The 17,700-nt window shown below is 39.3% G+C and overlaps 3 protein-coding genes across 4 annotated transcripts in view; 2 read left to right on the top strand and 1 right to left on the bottom strand.

The window, feature by feature from the left end:
- LOC141904461 (neuropeptide FF receptor 2-like) overlaps positions 1-2,833 on the top strand; it is a 52,636-nt gene extending 49,803 nt beyond the window's left edge. The window contains exons 3-4 of the mRNA XM_074793050.1: positions 1,479-1,578; positions 1,966-2,833. Coding sequence (XP_074649151.1) covers positions 1,479-1,578; positions 1,966-2,746 — 881 coding nt within the window. The 3' untranslated portion in view covers positions 2,747-2,833. The remainder of the gene's footprint in view (positions 1-1,478; positions 1,579-1,965) is intronic.
- Positions 2,834-3,983: 1,150 nt separating this feature from the next.
- On the bottom strand, positions 3,984-7,535 carry LOC141903879 (phosphatidylinositol 4,5-bisphosphate 5-phosphatase A-like). Its single transcript, XM_074792237.1, has 13 exons — positions 7,390-7,535; positions 7,183-7,231; positions 7,007-7,111; positions 6,851-6,926; positions 6,610-6,726; positions 6,406-6,513; positions 6,260-6,327; positions 6,000-6,111; positions 5,794-5,903; positions 5,393-5,531; positions 5,100-5,237; positions 4,686-4,850; positions 3,984-4,373 (listed from the first exon to the last, which is right to left on the bottom strand). Exons 1-13 carry the CDS (start codon positions 7,469-7,471, stop codon positions 4,365-4,367), a joined length of 1,278 nt encoding a protein of 425 aa, XP_074648338.1. The 5' UTR covers positions 7,472-7,535; the 3' UTR covers positions 3,984-4,364.
- Positions 7,536-12,022: 4,487 nt separating this feature from the next.
- On the top strand, positions 12,023-17,484 carry LOC141903795 (uncharacterized). 2 transcript variants are annotated; one of them, XM_074792110.1, is made up of 9 exons: positions 12,023-12,179; positions 12,864-12,974; positions 13,484-13,623; positions 13,770-13,950; positions 14,351-14,457; positions 14,725-14,871; positions 15,369-15,449; positions 15,991-16,200; positions 16,705-17,484. In XM_074792110.1, the coding sequence occupies exons 2-9, from the start codon at positions 12,920-12,922 to the stop codon at positions 16,819-16,821; spliced, it is 1,038 nt and encodes a 345-aa protein (XP_074648211.1). In that variant the 5' UTR covers positions 12,023-12,179; positions 12,864-12,919; the 3' UTR covers positions 16,822-17,484. The 2 variants fall into 2 exon arrangements, with proteins under 2 accessions (XP_074648211.1, XP_074648212.1); XM_074792111.1 differs by having other exon boundaries at positions 12,169-12,269.
- Positions 17,485-17,700: the final 216 nt, after the last annotated feature.

Raw genomic sequence — 17,700 nt, 5'->3', positions numbered from 1 at the left:
AAAGTTATAACTCTAATACGGATTGATTCTCTGGTATAAAGGTCTTGCACGCGTGAGGTCTTAGTTTGTTTGCCAACCAGTGGAGACCTGTCATACGTGAAAACAACAGATAATCAGGGATTTACAAACTTCGAGGGTCTGCCAGGGCCAAATTCGGTTTTCGTATCTAGTCGACTAGTAGTCGGAACTAATAACCGAAAAAAAACCGAATGCGCTTGATTTTCGAACTATGTCCGGAATATAGTTCCGACTAATGGACATTCGGTTTCATTTAGTTCGACCATGGACGTATAAACTAGATCTAGTTTATACGTCCATGGTTCGACTATAGTCGACTAACTCAGATAACCGAAGGTGGCCATGTCTGTCCGCCAACTAATATGACGTAATCAAAACGAAAAAGCTTGGCCGCAAAGACCTCTGTACTAGAATCCAGTATTATCCCTTTTTACAAGTGTAGATAGAGACTCCATGGAATTTAGGGCATGAACATGGCGTAAAAGGTACGAAAATAAAAGTATCTGTCTTCTGTCTTGGTCAATTAAAAAGTAAGGCAGAAAAAAAATCGCAGCGTTTACGCCATAAATATCCGCCATCGTGGACACGCTGCCGGATATCATAGCAGACTACGAGCAAATCTAAAACGCAGATCAGTCGCATGGCACGTCGGTCATTATTCCGACTTAATCACAAATCTCATACGTCAGCGAGGAAGAAAATTAATTACTCCATATCCGGAAAGAAGGCACCACGCGTCTGCGCTATTTTCCGTCCAAGGAATTCGATTATTTTAGAATCATTATCGGCATAATTAGTTTGCGCCCGGAATTGTCTGATCTCACGTACAGTTGTCGCACGCTCAATCTAATAACACGTTCGCTTTAATTATCATAAGTCATTCATTTGACTGAGGAATCATCAATCAAAATAACGATATCGGCGCGAGTCGTGTCTGAAAAAAAATAGCTTAAAAATGTATGATGTCATTACTTTATCATACTCAAACGCATTCAAGTTCGTTGATTAAGTGTATGGATACATACATCGCGTGTGTGACGTATGATGGTGTACCCGCACCGTTACTGTGGCAATCGAGGATTCCACGTATGACAGGCGAGGGTCCGCCAGGTGCGCTAGTGGTAACTCGGTTTCTGCGCTACAATTTCTTCTACATTTCAATTAAATTCGAATCAACATTTCTTATTAGTTAAATCCATTTTCAATAAAACTATTCCATACGCTCAATGGGTACGTCAATCCCATATCTGTATGGTGACTTGTTTGAATAAATTTCCATTTGGGAGCCTAGAATCTAGTTAAAAGTTCATTGAAAATGAGCTGATTTTCACTATGTAAAACTGAGTGTATTGTGTATTGTTCTGGTGAGTGCAGATACCCCATTACGAATGGATTCATCGTCGCTTCAATAGAAAATTATCAAATTTAATTCACGGTAGAGAAAATGCTCTATTTTACAGACTGGCGATTCGGTGGAGTGATGTGTAAAGCAATCCCCTTCTTGCAGGGTATGGTCGTGAGTGCCTCCGTCAATACATTGGCAGCCATTGCCATAGATAGGTGAGTATAACTGCGCTTGAATTTTATGAGAAGAATGAAGAAGAGCCGTGTTAACCGGGGGTAGAATACATGCAACGAGACGAATAGTACTATATAGGTTAACTATTTTATTTTCGGGCTCCTGCGTCAAATAAGATAGTTAACCGGTTTATATAGTACTACACGTCTCGTTGCTTTCGTTAAACAATGTAAACAGTCTTTCAAAAAGCCAGACGTCTAAGAAAATACAAATCTGATGTATAATAAAATCGTTTTAGATAAGAATCTGTCAGGTGCCGTCTCAGGTGGACGGGCGTCTTACAGCGAACGCTGTGCAGCTATCATTCATAATCAGCCGAGCTCTACGGGCACTGCAATTATAGCGATGCTATTTTACCTTTTTTACAGGTATTTCGCTATTTGTCACACCCTGAAGTGTAAAGTATCGCGAAGAGCGTCGAAGATAATTATTGCATTTATATGGATCGAGTCGGCCACAATTATGACCCCATGGGCCATACATTATCAATACATCGTCGATAACACATCGACAAGTTGTTACGAGATCTGGGAAAGTAAACGCGACCGCGACAGCTACTTTCTGGGCGCGATTTTTCTGACCTGTTATGCAATACCGTTGATATTCATTACGATATGTTACGGTTTGATTGCGCTGCGAGTTTGGCGCCGAGAACCGCCCGGCGTTGGGCACAGTTCCATTACCAGTGGCGTCATCTACCGTTCCAAAGTTAAAGTCGTAAAAATGTTGTCGGTTGTGTGTGTATTGTTCGCGTGGTCGTGGCTTCCGCTTTACGCCTTGAAAATGAGATTGGATTTCGGTCCCGAGTTATCAGCCTCCACTGAAAAGACCATAGTGGATTACGTAGTCCCGTTCTGCCGATGGCTCGGCACGTCCAATTGCTCGGTGAATCCTCTAATATACTGCTTTTTCAGCAAGAAATACAGGCGTGGGTTCAAAATGTTAACGGCGTGTTGTCGACGCACGAATCTTACCGACTTGCAGCGCGGCAATTCTAGCACGATGTACCAGACTATGCCCGAAGCGGTGAACGGCAACGCGCATAACAATTCCAGTTTAAGACAAGTACAACAAGGAAGACATTCGGCAACGCACATTCCTTTAAAAACTAAACTGAGTCGCCGGTCGACGAAGATGACGGCTTTGTGATCGAAGCGCGCGTGCGTATGATCTAACGAAGATATTACGAATTCATGATTTCTGCGAAGAAATGAATAATAACGTATTCTCAAGAACTCCTCTGGACGAATTTTTGAATGAATATTATCCCGTGGATGAGTTACTCGCTGCATACTTAAATGTATGCTACAAATTAGTTCGCAATATCTTTAGGGTGCGTAAGGAGTTATGAAACGAAATAAAGAAAAACGGCGTACAACCATTGCCAGAACTTTTTATTTCAACTGCAAATGAAGCACAAAATGACACTTACAAGGGACTCAAATTACTGTTTTCTAACGCCCGAAGAGATCTTCACGAGACATTTCGACGAAATTTCGTATGCTACTTAGACTACTTGTCCAAACATTCCAAACCGAAACCGCGGATCGAATGGATTTACCGACGCAATATACTTGACCCGGATATGTCGAATACATTTAGGCAATCTAGGTCGCGAAAAATGTTTGTTTGCGATGTTGTTCTAAGTGGAATGATTTTTGGACATCACTATGATACGCTATTGCCTTCGTTTATCGCTACTTTGTACGCGACGCCGTAACAAGAAAATCGTGACGCAAACCCGCTCCGGTTTGTACCGAACGCGGTTCAATGGACTCTCGTAAAAACTCTTATGCGCGAATGTTGGTCCGGTTTGTGTGTATTTTGAGATATAATACGACATACTAGTCGACGGTGAACACGATGTGTTTGAGTATCACTTAAACTGTTTTCCGTTCTGGCCGATTCATACTAATGAAGATACGCCTCGTTCGACAGCTACAAATTGGCAGACAGCATGGCAATAGAGGGTTGAACATGTTGTAGCAGGAAAATTGAATGGCGCAAACAAGCACCGCTTTACCGCGGGTTATATCGTCCAGTAGGCCCCACGGTCCGCCGCAACTAATTTCGCGTATATACATGACGAGGCTTTTCATTAAATACCGAGTATAGGAAGACTCAATACTCGTCGCAACTCGAGAATCAATTTATTGAACATTAACAAAAAGTGGAAAGTGTCTGTTCCTCTGAATATGTAATAACCATATTCCCAGCGCGTTATTTAAACGTTGTTGTCTATAACGTATATTGATGGAAAATGGTACTTAACTCGAAATACTTGTTTCGAGCATTATCAAAAATCGTGTCTACAATATGGAAATGAATGTGTAAAAAAAACCGTAAAATGTATTATCATTATTACTAATATTTTTAATGTCACGAAATATTTATCTTTGAATTAAACATAATATGAAATAAAGACTGAATTTGAAAAAAATCGCTAGTGTTTTACTTTTTCATATCAAACTATAGGAGAGAAGCGAAAATGAATACCGTAAATAAGGATGTTTATTGCAGTTATTTAGAGGACGTTCACAGTGAGAAAGACGATTTCGCTATGCGCTGGACCAGGTTCCCACCAGTTTTAGGTTAAGTTTGAATCTAGAACGGATCTTCGCCGATTCTAGTACCGTAACATGTAGGCATATCCTACTTCTAATGTCTATATCTGCTATCACGATCGTTTCTAACTAATTGTAGAGTCACGTTTCAACCTGAAACTGTGGAACTTGGCCCAGGTATGCTAATACACGCATTGGCGGCTTCACATGACCTGAAAGATATTATGTATTTCTGTTTTCCTTCAGTACTACCCGACTACACATCTACTGAATAAAACTCAGAATTAAGAATTATGCTACGATGGAACCTCGTTATAACGTCCTCGGATTTTTAACGATTCATCGGTTATTACACAACTAGATTTTCGTCCCAAAGATGACAATTCAATAATTTCATACTGGATATAACAAAGTATCGGTTATAACGAACATATTTTCCGGTCCCCGAAGTTCGTGGCAACGTGGTTCCACTGTATAACTTCTTTTGATTCAGGAGGAGTTAATTCTAATCAGAATATACTTACGGAAAAGATATTGCTGTATCCGATGATACAGTTTTTCGATTTGCTGAAATATCCCAGTCTGTAATTCCCTTTAAGAGCAGTGTCGTCCTGGTCGAATTCCATCGCTTTATCACAGCCGTCAGCACGAGTCCACGCTTCGTAGTCGTCAAAACTAGAAAAGTTTTCCTGTATAATAAAGAACTTTACACTGAAAATAATAATACTTCATAAGGCCATGCAAAAATGATAGCTTGTTTTTCATCAGTATCATTTTCCGGGCGCATAAAAAAAAAAGTTCGTCAGCAAGAATAAGAATAAAAATGTGATTCCGCATACAGAAATCTGTTTTCGTTTCTCTTTTAAAAAAAAGTAAAGTACTCCCGCACGCATCCCGAAAAAACAACCCGTTATACGAGTTGTTTACGATATACGAACCTTGAATAACGCGATCCAATCCCAACTGGATGTGTCCATATTCGAAGCGCACGAGTATGTGAACGCTAGACTTTTTCCTCGGCTGATGTCCGCTACTCGCGAGAAAGTAATCGGTAAAGCTGGACCCGATGGAGAAACCTACACAGATAATGAACGATCCCAGAAATAATAATATCTTACATTTATAATTCAAAAACAAGCAAGTGAATGGACCAGTCGATCTGTCCAACGGGCACTAAAAGCTGTCATTTTTTTCAGTTTTATAAAAATATATTTGTTCCGTCTGCGCTTACCTGTACGGAAAACCTGGCGCTGATTGGCTTGTGGTCGCTGATTCTGTATTGCGGATATGACGTATACGAATTCAATCGTGCCCCAGATACAGTTTTCCACAGGATTCTGTCCGTCCATGCAGGCTTCCTTTGTTTTGAACTTCGAACACATAAAAAACCATCAAAGTCAATAAAAGTCTTTAAATAGGAAAAAGTCCCTATTATTCATCTAATTGATTGATTTGATTTCTATAATTATCATGTTGTGCCCCTTACAAACCAAACAGTCACATTACACTGGCCGGGAACAATATTACTGGAAAACTAATAGATTAGAAACGACTGGTAGCAAAACTCGTTCTGGCTTCGGTGCAAAATATTCGATATACAGATAAAACGAATGACGTACATCTCCCACTGACCTTGTGTCGTAAACGTCTGTTCCTGGATCAAATTTATAAGTAGGTGCGAATTTTATGGGTGCTTCACTGAACCCCTGGAAAATTCTGCCGTTTGCTCGAGCTTTCAACAGCTGGAAACATTTTAACAATTTTTTCGATTATCTTCGCTACTACATCAATGTTATACGTATCAACTTTCATTGTGACTATGATATATTGAATCGTACCTGGTCGTGTTTCTGAATAGCTTTCAAGTCATTGGCTACAATTTTCGCCTCGATATCAGCCTTAGTTAGGTCGTCTATACGGAAATTCAAATCGCCCATCCAGAATATATAGCTATTGAACAACAAAGATTAAACTCATCAGATACCATAACGCGGGCTAGGATGGAATCGCGAAATTTACCATCAGGATAAAAGATTTCTTGTTGAATGAATCAGAAAATTGATGGGTCGGGATTTGGCGCAAGTTCCTGATATGTCACCTGTGATCGATAATCGTGTTGACGTCACCATCTCTAAATGACTGATCATTCATAATACGGTTATAATCCTAAAAAAAAGGTGAAGCCAAAGATGTTCTGTATTTTGAGAAACCGAGAGCGCCATAAAACCAGCGGTAGATACTCACGTCGATTCTATCTTGCACGTTTTCCAGGTGAGCTGCTAAATGGCTATTAACAAATATCATATTCGAACCGTAGAAATCGAGTCGGATACTGACGCCACCTTTATTTCCCTTCAAATGAATAACTTTATTCACAAATCCAGAACCTTTGGAGGAAATATATGTCAAAAGTGCATTTTCAAGCAAACGGTCAGAATTCAAACTTACAACGAGGTTGAGGACTCCTGTAGCCGTTGTTTCGGACTCGATATTATTAGTTTGCGTCAAATGTTGCCGTTTAAGGAACAAATACTGGACAATCCACTTCATTTTCCTTTGTTTTACCTATGATAGATACCCCGGTACATTCATTTTATATCAACAGTAGCCTGCGTACCGTACAAACATTTCTAATTAGAGATGTATTTGATGGTTGAAAATGCTTAACTAAAAATCACGATGGCATTACCATGACATAGTTGTTTTTAGAGAATAGCGCGAGTAAATATTCCTTCCATTTTGTGTCATCATCAATTTCCTGAAGTCTGTGCAGGTATTTAAGATTAATTAGTTAATTTCAAGGGGAAAACTCAGGAACGATACGAATATACTACGTTTAACTCACCCGATGGAAACGATGTCTGGTTGGTCTTGGACATTGAGGCCGAGCCATGAATCCAAATTGCCGCTCGGGTTGGACTGACCAACGTTCCAGCTACAAACATTGATTCTGAAATGGAAATTGATCCCACTTAGTTCAGTTGTCGTTTTAATAAATCTATCAATAAAGGCTACCCTTACTTGTATGTATTTGTAGAGCGTCTTGTATTCTTCGCGGAGACATTAGAATCTTAAGAAAAAAATCAAACGAGAACTTCATCCAATATTGTAAGATTTTCACAAAATTTAAACCTAAGGCCCATTTTTGTCAAACATAGTTTGTAAAAATGGTTAAACCCATTTTTTCCATCGCCATTAAGCTATCCCGAATGCAAAGTATAATCGTACCTGTTCCGATCCTTGAACACCAAGTATAACTAACGACCAGACCACACAATGTCACTGCAACTCGAACAAAACTGGTCGTCATCCTTCGACCGTGAAGATGCGCAAGTCAGATCTTTCGACAAGTGGAGCTCAATCACTTCAATAAATCACAGTATGCGGCGTTTTAGGATTTCAGAACAATGTATCAATATTGATATTCAAAATTGATATAAACTGATAAGATAGACACACAGCTGCATTTGTACACGACTCATGTTTATAGGTTTTGTATTTTATGTGTTACAAAATTCATGGACTCATTCATACCTGAAGCTTCAATACATTAGTTGCGAAAGCTCGTGCGTCAAATAAATAATTGGCCTATATAGCACAGGGGCGTAAACACCGGTGCGACAACTGCGACGTATGTCGCACCAATGATTGAAAACCCAATTATGCTAAAACGTCATCAAGTTGTTGAAGTTGTCAGTAGTGCAAAAGTTTTTCATTCGGAGGCGTTTCCGCCCTGTGACTCCAGTGAGTTTTGTTTATGCGGTAACAGTGTCACATCTGAACCATGCACCTGATCTCACAGTATCAAAGTAACCGAATTCAGTAAACTTTTTTTCATATTATTTTAGAGCGACTTCTGGTTATATTTCACTGATTCTGTAGGTGTTTTATACATTAAAAATTGACCAAAATATAGGATTTGACCAAAAAAATTCTGCTGAAATGCTGAGAGATGAAAACCGAGAACATCGAGAGAGTATTGATTGTACAATAAGCTATCATCAGTTCTGCTATTTCTTTATCAATAAGTCAGTGGCCAGTGGCAGATCCGGCCTACCACTAGTGTATCGAGGAGTACTCAGGTTTGCCCTTATATCTTTCTAGTTCGTGATTATGACAGGCTCTTGTACTAACATGAATGTTTTATTCCGGGCAAGTATTCTGGAAGTAGTATAAAAATGGTCAATTCAAATCTAAACGGAAATAGTTAACTTCTTGGGGATAGATGTTATGCCCCAAATATGCTTAAAGATTGCATCTCAGAGCCTCGAAAAATCAAAATTTTCTGGGAAGTGCCCCCAGATCCCCCGTTTTGTGCTATGATATAGTTGTCCTTCCAGTTCAGCAGGACGCCGCTCTGGGGTGGTAAAACATCTGGATCCCTCCCTAGACCAAAGATAACCTTTGAGGCTTTATATTATCTACAGAAAAATTATTCCCAATATGAGCATTTATAGCCACCAGAACGCATCTCAGACGTTTTAATGTTCAAAGTTTTCTGGGGGGATGGGGGGAGGGGGGCGGCAAACCTTCGGCGCTCGTTTGGATATACTGTTATGATAGGCAATTTTTGATATTTATAAAACATGCGTAAATCGATAGCAAATGGATCTATTCAACTTTATTCACTGGGAATTCCTAAACGGGCATGTTTTGACTTTTTTTTTCGATGTCTATTTGCTATTGTTCACTAGGAATTCACAAACGGGCAAATTTTGGCTTAATGATTATGTAATGTTTATTTGCTTTTGTTACTGGTTCAGTTTATGTCTCGGATTAATAAGATATATTTTGGATTTAGTTATCAAGGCAATAGTTAAAATCCTAAGGGATTAGTCAAGTGTTAACGTCTACGTTTGGAAACCGAGACAACTCCGGGCTTGTTTCTTAACCAGGTTGCTAAGAACATTAATTCTTGGGGGCTTGGTGGGCGAACCAGGTCCCGAGGTTGGTCGTCGGCCCTCCCGAAATGTGGTGGCGTTGGTCACGAGAATAGTTCCTTGGAAACCAAATTTTGAAAGTATAAAAATAAAAGACATAGCTGAACTAGTCGGAGAGCACCCGGGTAGCCGGGAGAACAACGGGGAAGAACACACTCAAGAAATTAGGAAACACAGATTTGTAAAAGGTGTCGATACATAGGAAACACGAGTCTAATAGAATAGTTGTGAGCATCTAGATTTCGGAATATATACACATGAGTTGTTTATTTATTTTCGGTTTCGGGTCAAAATGCAATTTGTGTCGTTGTGCGGAGCTGACGAAGGATACGCTCTCCCGCGATCCTGCGCTCTTTCGGATCCTTCTTCGGGTCGCATAACAATACCTACGAGCAATTATCTAACAGATAATTGCTCGTAGGATATACGAAGAATTTTAGGTGGCTATACGCCCCTGTAGCACTTATCGTCTCGTTAATGATTCTAAAGTCATCGATCGTTATCCTATGCGCAGGTGGGACCGACCGATCCAACCCTTCGCCGGACTCATTGGGAAGTGAGCCTGCTGACGAGGAGAGTTTCTGAGACTGAGGCCATTGATATTAGTTGCGCCGGAGAGTTGCATCTGTGAATATAGTTTACCCCGTGGTACACTGGACATAAGATAACTATTAATTCATATATGATCGAATTTTGTTAAATTTAAAATGCAACCTTGTCGTGCGTCAATTCGGCAAACCAACGCTTTTATTTCGGCTTCTCTATTAACGTTATTTCACCCGACTTCCCCATAGATTCCACACGACAATATTCGTACGACAGTCGAAGCGAAACCTTTACGAATAAACAGGTACACGAAAAAATTTACCATCGAATTTATCGCGCTCAAAACCTGGCCCGAGTGATAGGGTCGAATCTTAACGCGTGAACCGAGGACTGGTAGGATTGTATTGGCCAGCGCCATCACAAATACGATACAATAAAAGAAATTAAGCGTCAGGACAATTTTAGTGATCTGTAAACCTTGATTTTGTTCTATTTTTGTATTTTCCGTATGTTGCTGTTGTTGGAGCTTGGCTCTGTTCCTGAACGTTTGTTTTAGTATGGCGAGCATGTGAATATTACAGCAAATAACGATCATTCCGGGTAACAAAGTAGCCAAAAAGTTTCCAAAAGCCGTGTCGTAAATTAATATGTACCATCGATATTTAAGAGGACCCGGGCGTCCTTCGATGGTTGGTAATCCGGTGCATTTATGAGGTTTGAGGTACATGATCCTATCCCAGTATGTCGGCACCTCCATCAACGTCGTAACAACGAATATAACTAAACATATTTTCTTCGTCCTCGACGATGTCGACAATCTTAACGAAATCATCGGTCTGATAATGGCTAGGTATCGATCGAAAGATAGCGCGAACAGGAACCATACCCTGTTTCGCGAGGACATCTGAAAGAGGGTATCGACAACCGGATAAGCGTGTATAAAATAAGCATTGAATGCCTTATTGAACTTAAACCGATCGAAAAACGGAGAGATCTTACAGAGCACGTAAAATTCTCGACCAAAGAACCCCATGAAGCAATGCACCATCTCCGCTAAAGCGATACACCGCAAATACAACACGCTAGAATTGTTCAACGTCATCACTCCTAAAACTACAAATACAAGTAGGTTCAGTACGGTACCCGCTGCATAAAGGATGCATCTTATTATGGTCATTGCTAGTTCTGGGATATAGCGATACATCGGTCGGCCAGAATACATATGAATTGTTAGTCCACATCGCGGGTCAGGTAACCACGGTGCTGTGCTATTGACTTGGCTCATCCTAACTTAACAGCTTTCGCATTCACGCTTGACACACTGCAAATTACACGTTGCTGATGTTTCGTGTGCAGTTCACATATCCATAACGTGTAATCTCGGTCGTTAGAGTAAAATTACCCTCAGAACAATGCAGCCGAACATCCGTCAGTATGCACGAACATTAATGATAGCTACGGTGTGCGAAACGCCACATACCATGGAGAATATACGATGGTACGGCACCTATTCATATTATCTATGAAATTAACTGATGTTTTTGTACACAGTATAAGTAAATAAATCATTAATATCATTATTAGGACTATAAAAACTCATTAGGGGGTTCACCACTGTAAACATTTAAGAATTCAAAAGCAAGATTTATGCAAGGAAATTGAAAACGGAGGACACGGCATTTCTTCGAACTGACAAGAGATTATCGTCAGTTGAGTGGATTGTACACTGCAGACGTGCGGGGTAGACGGTGTAACTCGGATGTTTGTTTTGAAGTATGAAATACGTAATATCTAACTGATCGGATTAAACCCGGCATTCCTCGTAGGTCAAAATCTTAGAGGCAGTTTGGTTTTTTTTTATTTTGGAATCTCTAAATCCGAGATTATTTTGTCGTAAAAAGCGTATTTATGGTAAATTAAATAGATGGCCGTCACGGAATCTGAACCCTCAAGAGATACACCGTATACAACCTATTCAAGAGATACACCGTAGAACTCCACGGATGAGGGAAGCTTTTTTCTACGATCTTTTTCTGGGTTAAAAACGGCCATTTCGGAAAGCATTTCCATATTTAGCTCGCGTTTCATGCACCTTAATCAAAAACTTTTGCAAAAATGTTCCCCAAAACGCGTGATATGATATTTCATTCTGGTTGACGTTTGAAGTCACAAATCAGCTGATAATTTCTCATCTATTTGGCGGTAATTGAGGATTCGAACCCTACTCTGAAGTAGTTAGCTCCACAATTACTCGGTAGTACTAAGCTTTTTTTCTACGATCTTTTTCCTAGGGAAAATAAGGCCATCCAGGACATTGTTGAACGGAATTTGTATCGTCTTTAACCTCGGATTAAGCGTGAATGAATAATATTCACTTTAAAGTGGGATCCAGGGAGATTTAAAGCAGTTTCATCGTTCTAAATCTAGATGATAAAATTATCGATCTCACCTAGGAAAAAAATGCTTTTCATGCCGGATCCTGCGCGTCCCTAGTTTCCGATGAACATCTTCAGTTTTACCACGGAAAATAAAGTAAAAATCATTGAAAATCAGGGACCGAAATTGAAAACAGGGGCAAAAATTCAAAAATAGAGTTCCTTAGAATTCCTTAATGACCTTTAGGTTGGTGCCCAATGATTTAATGGATTAGGGAGAGGGAAAAAGGGGGCTAATAGTGTTGGCCTAACTTCTAAGCCTGCTAAAAAAAGCCACAGTTACAGTTCACCCTCAAACTGCAAATGAATAGGCCTAAAGGCCATATAAAATAAATAACTTGATTCTCGTCAGAAGTTGTAAAAAAAAATCATCGAGGAGAGGGGTTTATATTCTATATTTTGTATGAAATATTCCACAAGAACAAACTCCAGGCTAAACTGGGGCGGGCACTGATGTGGAGAATCAAGTAGCCTAATTTATTTTATTTATATGGCCTAACTTACTAATTAGCACCTGTGGAATTGCCAACTTAGTTTTATAGCCAGATTGATATGTGTAATAAACCTCCTATTGGCCTGAATGCTAATTATTAGGCTTTCTGAAAATCATTATGAATGAAGGTCAACAAGTCAAACTTCCAACCTTCATTTGTTAGTCTTATTTTAGCATTATTTCCAGAATGAAATGGTCAAGTCTGGTTTTTCTGAGAATAGATAGTCTCGATCGATATAATGACGTAATTCGAAGAACTGTGAGCGTTGTTTGTTTTTTAAATTCCAGTTATAGACGATGATTCATTCTGTTGATTCTTGAAGAGAGACGGGAAAGAAATAGGTATGGCTCGACGCAAGCTAGAATCAGCGATACAGTTGGGAAGGGCGTTAGAAAAAGGTAAATTACTCCAATGATTGATTTTAAATGATAAAATAAACCTTCAATTTAATGTAGCGGGACAGACAATATGTCTGGTCTTTGAATGGCCTCTGGTGAAATACTGAACACATGTGAAGTGTAGATGATCAGTTTTTGATAGTTGATAAAATGTCTAAAGTTGTACAAATTTGTAGCTCATTTTTAATTGAAAATGCCTCGGGTGAAGTAGGCCTACTGAACACGTGTGAAGTTAGTCTGAATACCAGTCATTGTTATGGGTTCCTGTGGAACGACGGCTTGGTACTATTTTAGACTAATGTGAAGTGAAGATGATCAGTTTTTGAAATTGTGTGGTTAGAATGTCTAATTTCTGGTGTTTGCAGTTCATTTTCAATCGGAGAGATGTCTTGGGTAATACTGAATATCGGGGAAGTGTGCCCGATGGAAAAATGGGTAGAACGGCAATAAATAAATGCTGATTGATGCACGCATGATTTCTAACTACGGAGTTTTATCTCTTTCCTCAGATTATGACTTGAAAGAGAAGTTTAAGAACGCCAAAGTGAACAGCATTCCTCACGATATATCGAGGGAAGGAATTTTCAGTTTACAGTTCAGTTATGATGCGAATCATTTAGCTGTTGGACACGGCACAGCTGGTGTACTGGTGAGTTTATTGTATTTCAGTAGGTATAACTAAGTATATTGTAGTGCCGTCTGGTTTGTGCCGATACCCCATTACTGTAATGCTATACAAATTGAGCAGTTCCGTTTTTCATGAATTATACGCGATTTATTCCCTCGTATTTTCAGTTGTACGATGCGGTGACCGGGAAGTATTTAGGTGAACCGATCCGCGCTCGTTACGGCGGTCTGGCGATCATGTGCGTGCGTTTCAATCCGAAAGAACAAAGCGTTCTGTTCGCTTCGTCCTCGGAGGGAAAGATTTACAAAGCCGATATCAATACTATGAAATACCATCAAATCATCGAAGGTAGTGTTAAAGATATAAACTATATTGTCAAAGTATTAGGCCTACAGCTTTGATGACAATTCAGATATCGCCCTTTGTCTTGAAATAGAACTGCCCCTCACAAAAGCTCGACAATGGCCCCCACAAAAAAGTTTAACTCAAATTGTTGGTGTAATTGCTATTGTTTTCTTTATGTCTTCAATACGAGGACAATAATTCAATCTTAACCATTTTGGGTTACACTTTTTCTTGAAACTGGGCCCTGCAATTAAACATATCATGATACCATAATCAATTGAAGACAGGCAGACGGTTAGTTGATAACGAATTATCATTATCAGCACCACACTGGAATCATAATGGATATGAATTCATAGATCTATTCAACTGTAACTCCAATGTTCGTTTTGTCACATTTCAGAAGAGGGAAATGAGATAAACTGTATGGACTTTTGTATGGATGGTTTCAATTTTGCCACCGGTGGAAGAGATCTCGGAGTTCGAGTTTATGACACCAACACGGCTCAGGTAAATTCATCTGATGTGGATCCATTTTCCATCGTAGTATTCCATATTTAGAAGACCACTTTGTATTCTGCACTTTTTTACCATTGACCAATTAACTCCAAATTCATTACTCGGACTGCTTGAGATGTGTGCTGACCCTTGTCATCTCAGTCACTAGTAGCTAACTAGACCTCAAAATAGAAGCTTACTAAATTCTCGCCAAACTAGAAATTCATAGGCCAAGGTCTTTAATTGCAAAGGGAACTTTATTTCTGTTTTTTTTTTCAGCTGGTAAGGTTATACGAAGGCTACAGCGAAACGTGTGTTCCTACTGACTACCCGACTGCCGGCCACGCTATGAGAGTTTTCGCTTTGAAGTACCACCCCGAGCGGAACGATATATTCGTCACAGCTGGCTGGGATAATTGTATCAAGGTATGTATCTCCTTTAGAAATTGATAACGTACATCTTTTTTTTCAAGCGCAACTTTAAATACATGTATACTGGTTGCATGATACACTGGCTCCACCGAAGGCTAAACAAAACTGATACCTTATTTTGCGGCACCGGCCAGGTCATTTAAGTAAGATATAAAAAAATTTGTAATCAGTTCATTTCTATAGCGGCCGGGTCTGATATGGTAAAATTGATCCCGATTTAAAAAAAAAATAATGTATGCGCAGAGGGTAGATAGGTGGCCGGCCTTGTCAACCTTTAAGCTCAGCAGATGGAGAAACAAGGTATCAATTTTCTTCAGCCTAACTCGCTATTATCACTTTCACTATGATATGAATTCTAATTTAGATACGTTTTCTAATATCTGGGGGTTTGTTTTACTGAGGGGTTCTACTCGTATCACTATAATTTCGCATGTTACGACGCATGTTTTTTTTTCTCTCGTTCGATTCACCGGTTTGTTTCGTACGTATAGATTTGGGACGCTCGTTCGCAAGACGGAGTTAAACGGTCGATAGGAGGTGCGCATGTGTGCGGCGATAGTTTAGATATAAGGGTACGTACGATCGATGTCACTGGTTGAAAATCACGTTTTTCACTTGCATGATGCAGGCATGATACAACTGCATTAGGGGTCATTCGTTTATTACATACGCATCATGGGCAGGCCTGTGCCGAGCTTTTTTGATGGGTAGTTCTATTTCAAGATAAAGGGCACCTTCTTGTTTGATAAATGCCAGATCTTAAATACGAAGTGTCCGGGTATCTGAATAAATCATTTGAGAACGGATGATTTTCAATTTCTATTAAAAAGCATGAATATTGTATCTAAATTTCACAAAAACTTGACCCAGAATTGTTGGCACTGACTTTTTGAAGATTTTAGAGTGTTTGTTTAACTTTACCTCCAAGCCCCCCTCGACATGGGCCTGAAGGGAGGGGGAGGTGTAAGTGCAATAGTGTATTGTAATGCTTAACTTATATGAAAAAATGGCTGGGGGGTTGAATAATTCAAATTTTATGCGTGCGTGATAAATGAATGGTCCCTAATATTATTTTTCAAACTATAAGATGGCAATTTTTGTTTGAACACACAGGGCAATCAAATACTGACCGGTTCGTGGACGGCCAATCATGCTCTGCAGATATGGGATTACACGGAAGGAAAGCTAGCGAAGGAGGTGCCGTTCCCCGACGAGGGAAACGGGTCATTTCTCTACTGCGCGCAGTATTTCAGCGATTCGGTTGTGATTGCTGGTGGTAGTGGCACGAACAGCGCTAAAATCATCAACATCAACACAGACGAGGTAAATCATCTTGGTCTTTCATGTTTTTAGTTTTCAGTTTGTCTATAACTGTTTTGAAGTCAGTTCGTTGTGAAACTCATATCTGGGGTTAAGGTAGACTACAATCGTAGTAGACCCAGAGCTGCCAACTGTTCCTGATTTTCAGTATTTGTTACTCTTATAATGAGAATATTGATTATATTTGTTGGATTTATACAGAAATATGAAAGATGTTACGGAGGGTTTACTGTTGATTACTGATTAATATGAACATTTTCTTTCATATTTCAATGAAATGTAACTGAAAATAATTCAATTAGTTACTGATAGCACTTTTCAGAGACCTGTTTAATCCAGGTCAGTTGAATTTGCATTTCGATCTGATCCAGATATTATATACAGGTGACCTATGCATCGATATATCTGAAATATGATGTTTAATCGGCTGCTGGTCTCCAAAACCAGGTCTTGATGTTTTTTGGATATAGTGAAATGGATATAGTGAAAACTTTTGTTTATTTTCAGTGCTATGGAGTAATCCAGATGAAGAAGCCAGTACAGGCAATGGATAGCACACTAGGTGGTGGTCGCATTGCAGTCGGTTCCGGCGATGACTCGTTGAAATTGATTAATCTACCGTAGACGCCTAGTCATCCAACGGCCACAATTATTCATTGCCTTGAAACTTTGCTTACGAATATTAGTGAAGGTCGAAGAATAGAGATGCCTTACGATACAGTGGACTCTATCTCACTCGGTGCCTTGTAACCACCTGAAAACTGTCACTAAAATCAGTTTATATGTAAATAATGTTTAGTAGGTGGCTTTTTAAGTCACCTTATTCCCAACTCATTATACAGTAAGGTCGGTAAAATTTGGAAAATTGGCTGCTTGGTTTGAAAATCAGCTAAATTTCGCGTTTGTACTTAATACGAACAATTAAGGCAGAACAATTAAGATTTTATGTGCTTATTGCTCCTGATTAAACTGATTGAGTCTGTCTCTTCAGTAGAGCGCTATATTTTTGATATCACATTATGGATGGATATAATGTAATTATTATCCAGACGAATTATAGTCGGTAGTTTTTGTAAATAATCTGATCTCTGAATAAGTCCATTAAAAGCTGCTTTGTGCTATGGTGATTAAACCAGTTGTGTCTTAGGTGTGATTATTCTCCGTCCAGAATATTGCCCATTTAATGAGCTTAGTAAATCAAAATAAATTTTTTTTGTTTCCGTTAACATTTCGTATACATGAAAATATGAAATTCAGTTTATTTTGTTAACATTGATACTTTTAGATTTGAGAATAAATTTATTTTAAAGAAATAACAGATTGAGTTTTTTCTATGACGTTTTTAGATTTCTGTTCAATTTCTTATTCCACGTGTTACTAAGTGCTACCGAATAACTAACTGCAAGGAAAGTGATCAGCGAAAGCTGATGTCCGTCGGAGTTTGGAGAGCGAATGCTGGGGTCGTTACTCGTAGTAAAGTGATTCTCCGTCATGCCATAGATA

Source organism: Tubulanus polymorphus, chromosome 4 (assembly GCF_964204645.1).
Source record: "Tubulanus polymorphus chromosome 4, tnTubPoly1.2, whole genome shotgun sequence".
Taxonomy (NCBI): Eukaryota; Metazoa; Nemertea; class Palaeonemertea; order Tubulaniformes; family Tubulanidae; genus Tubulanus; species Tubulanus polymorphus.
This window is presented reverse-complemented; position numbering and strand designations above follow the sequence as displayed.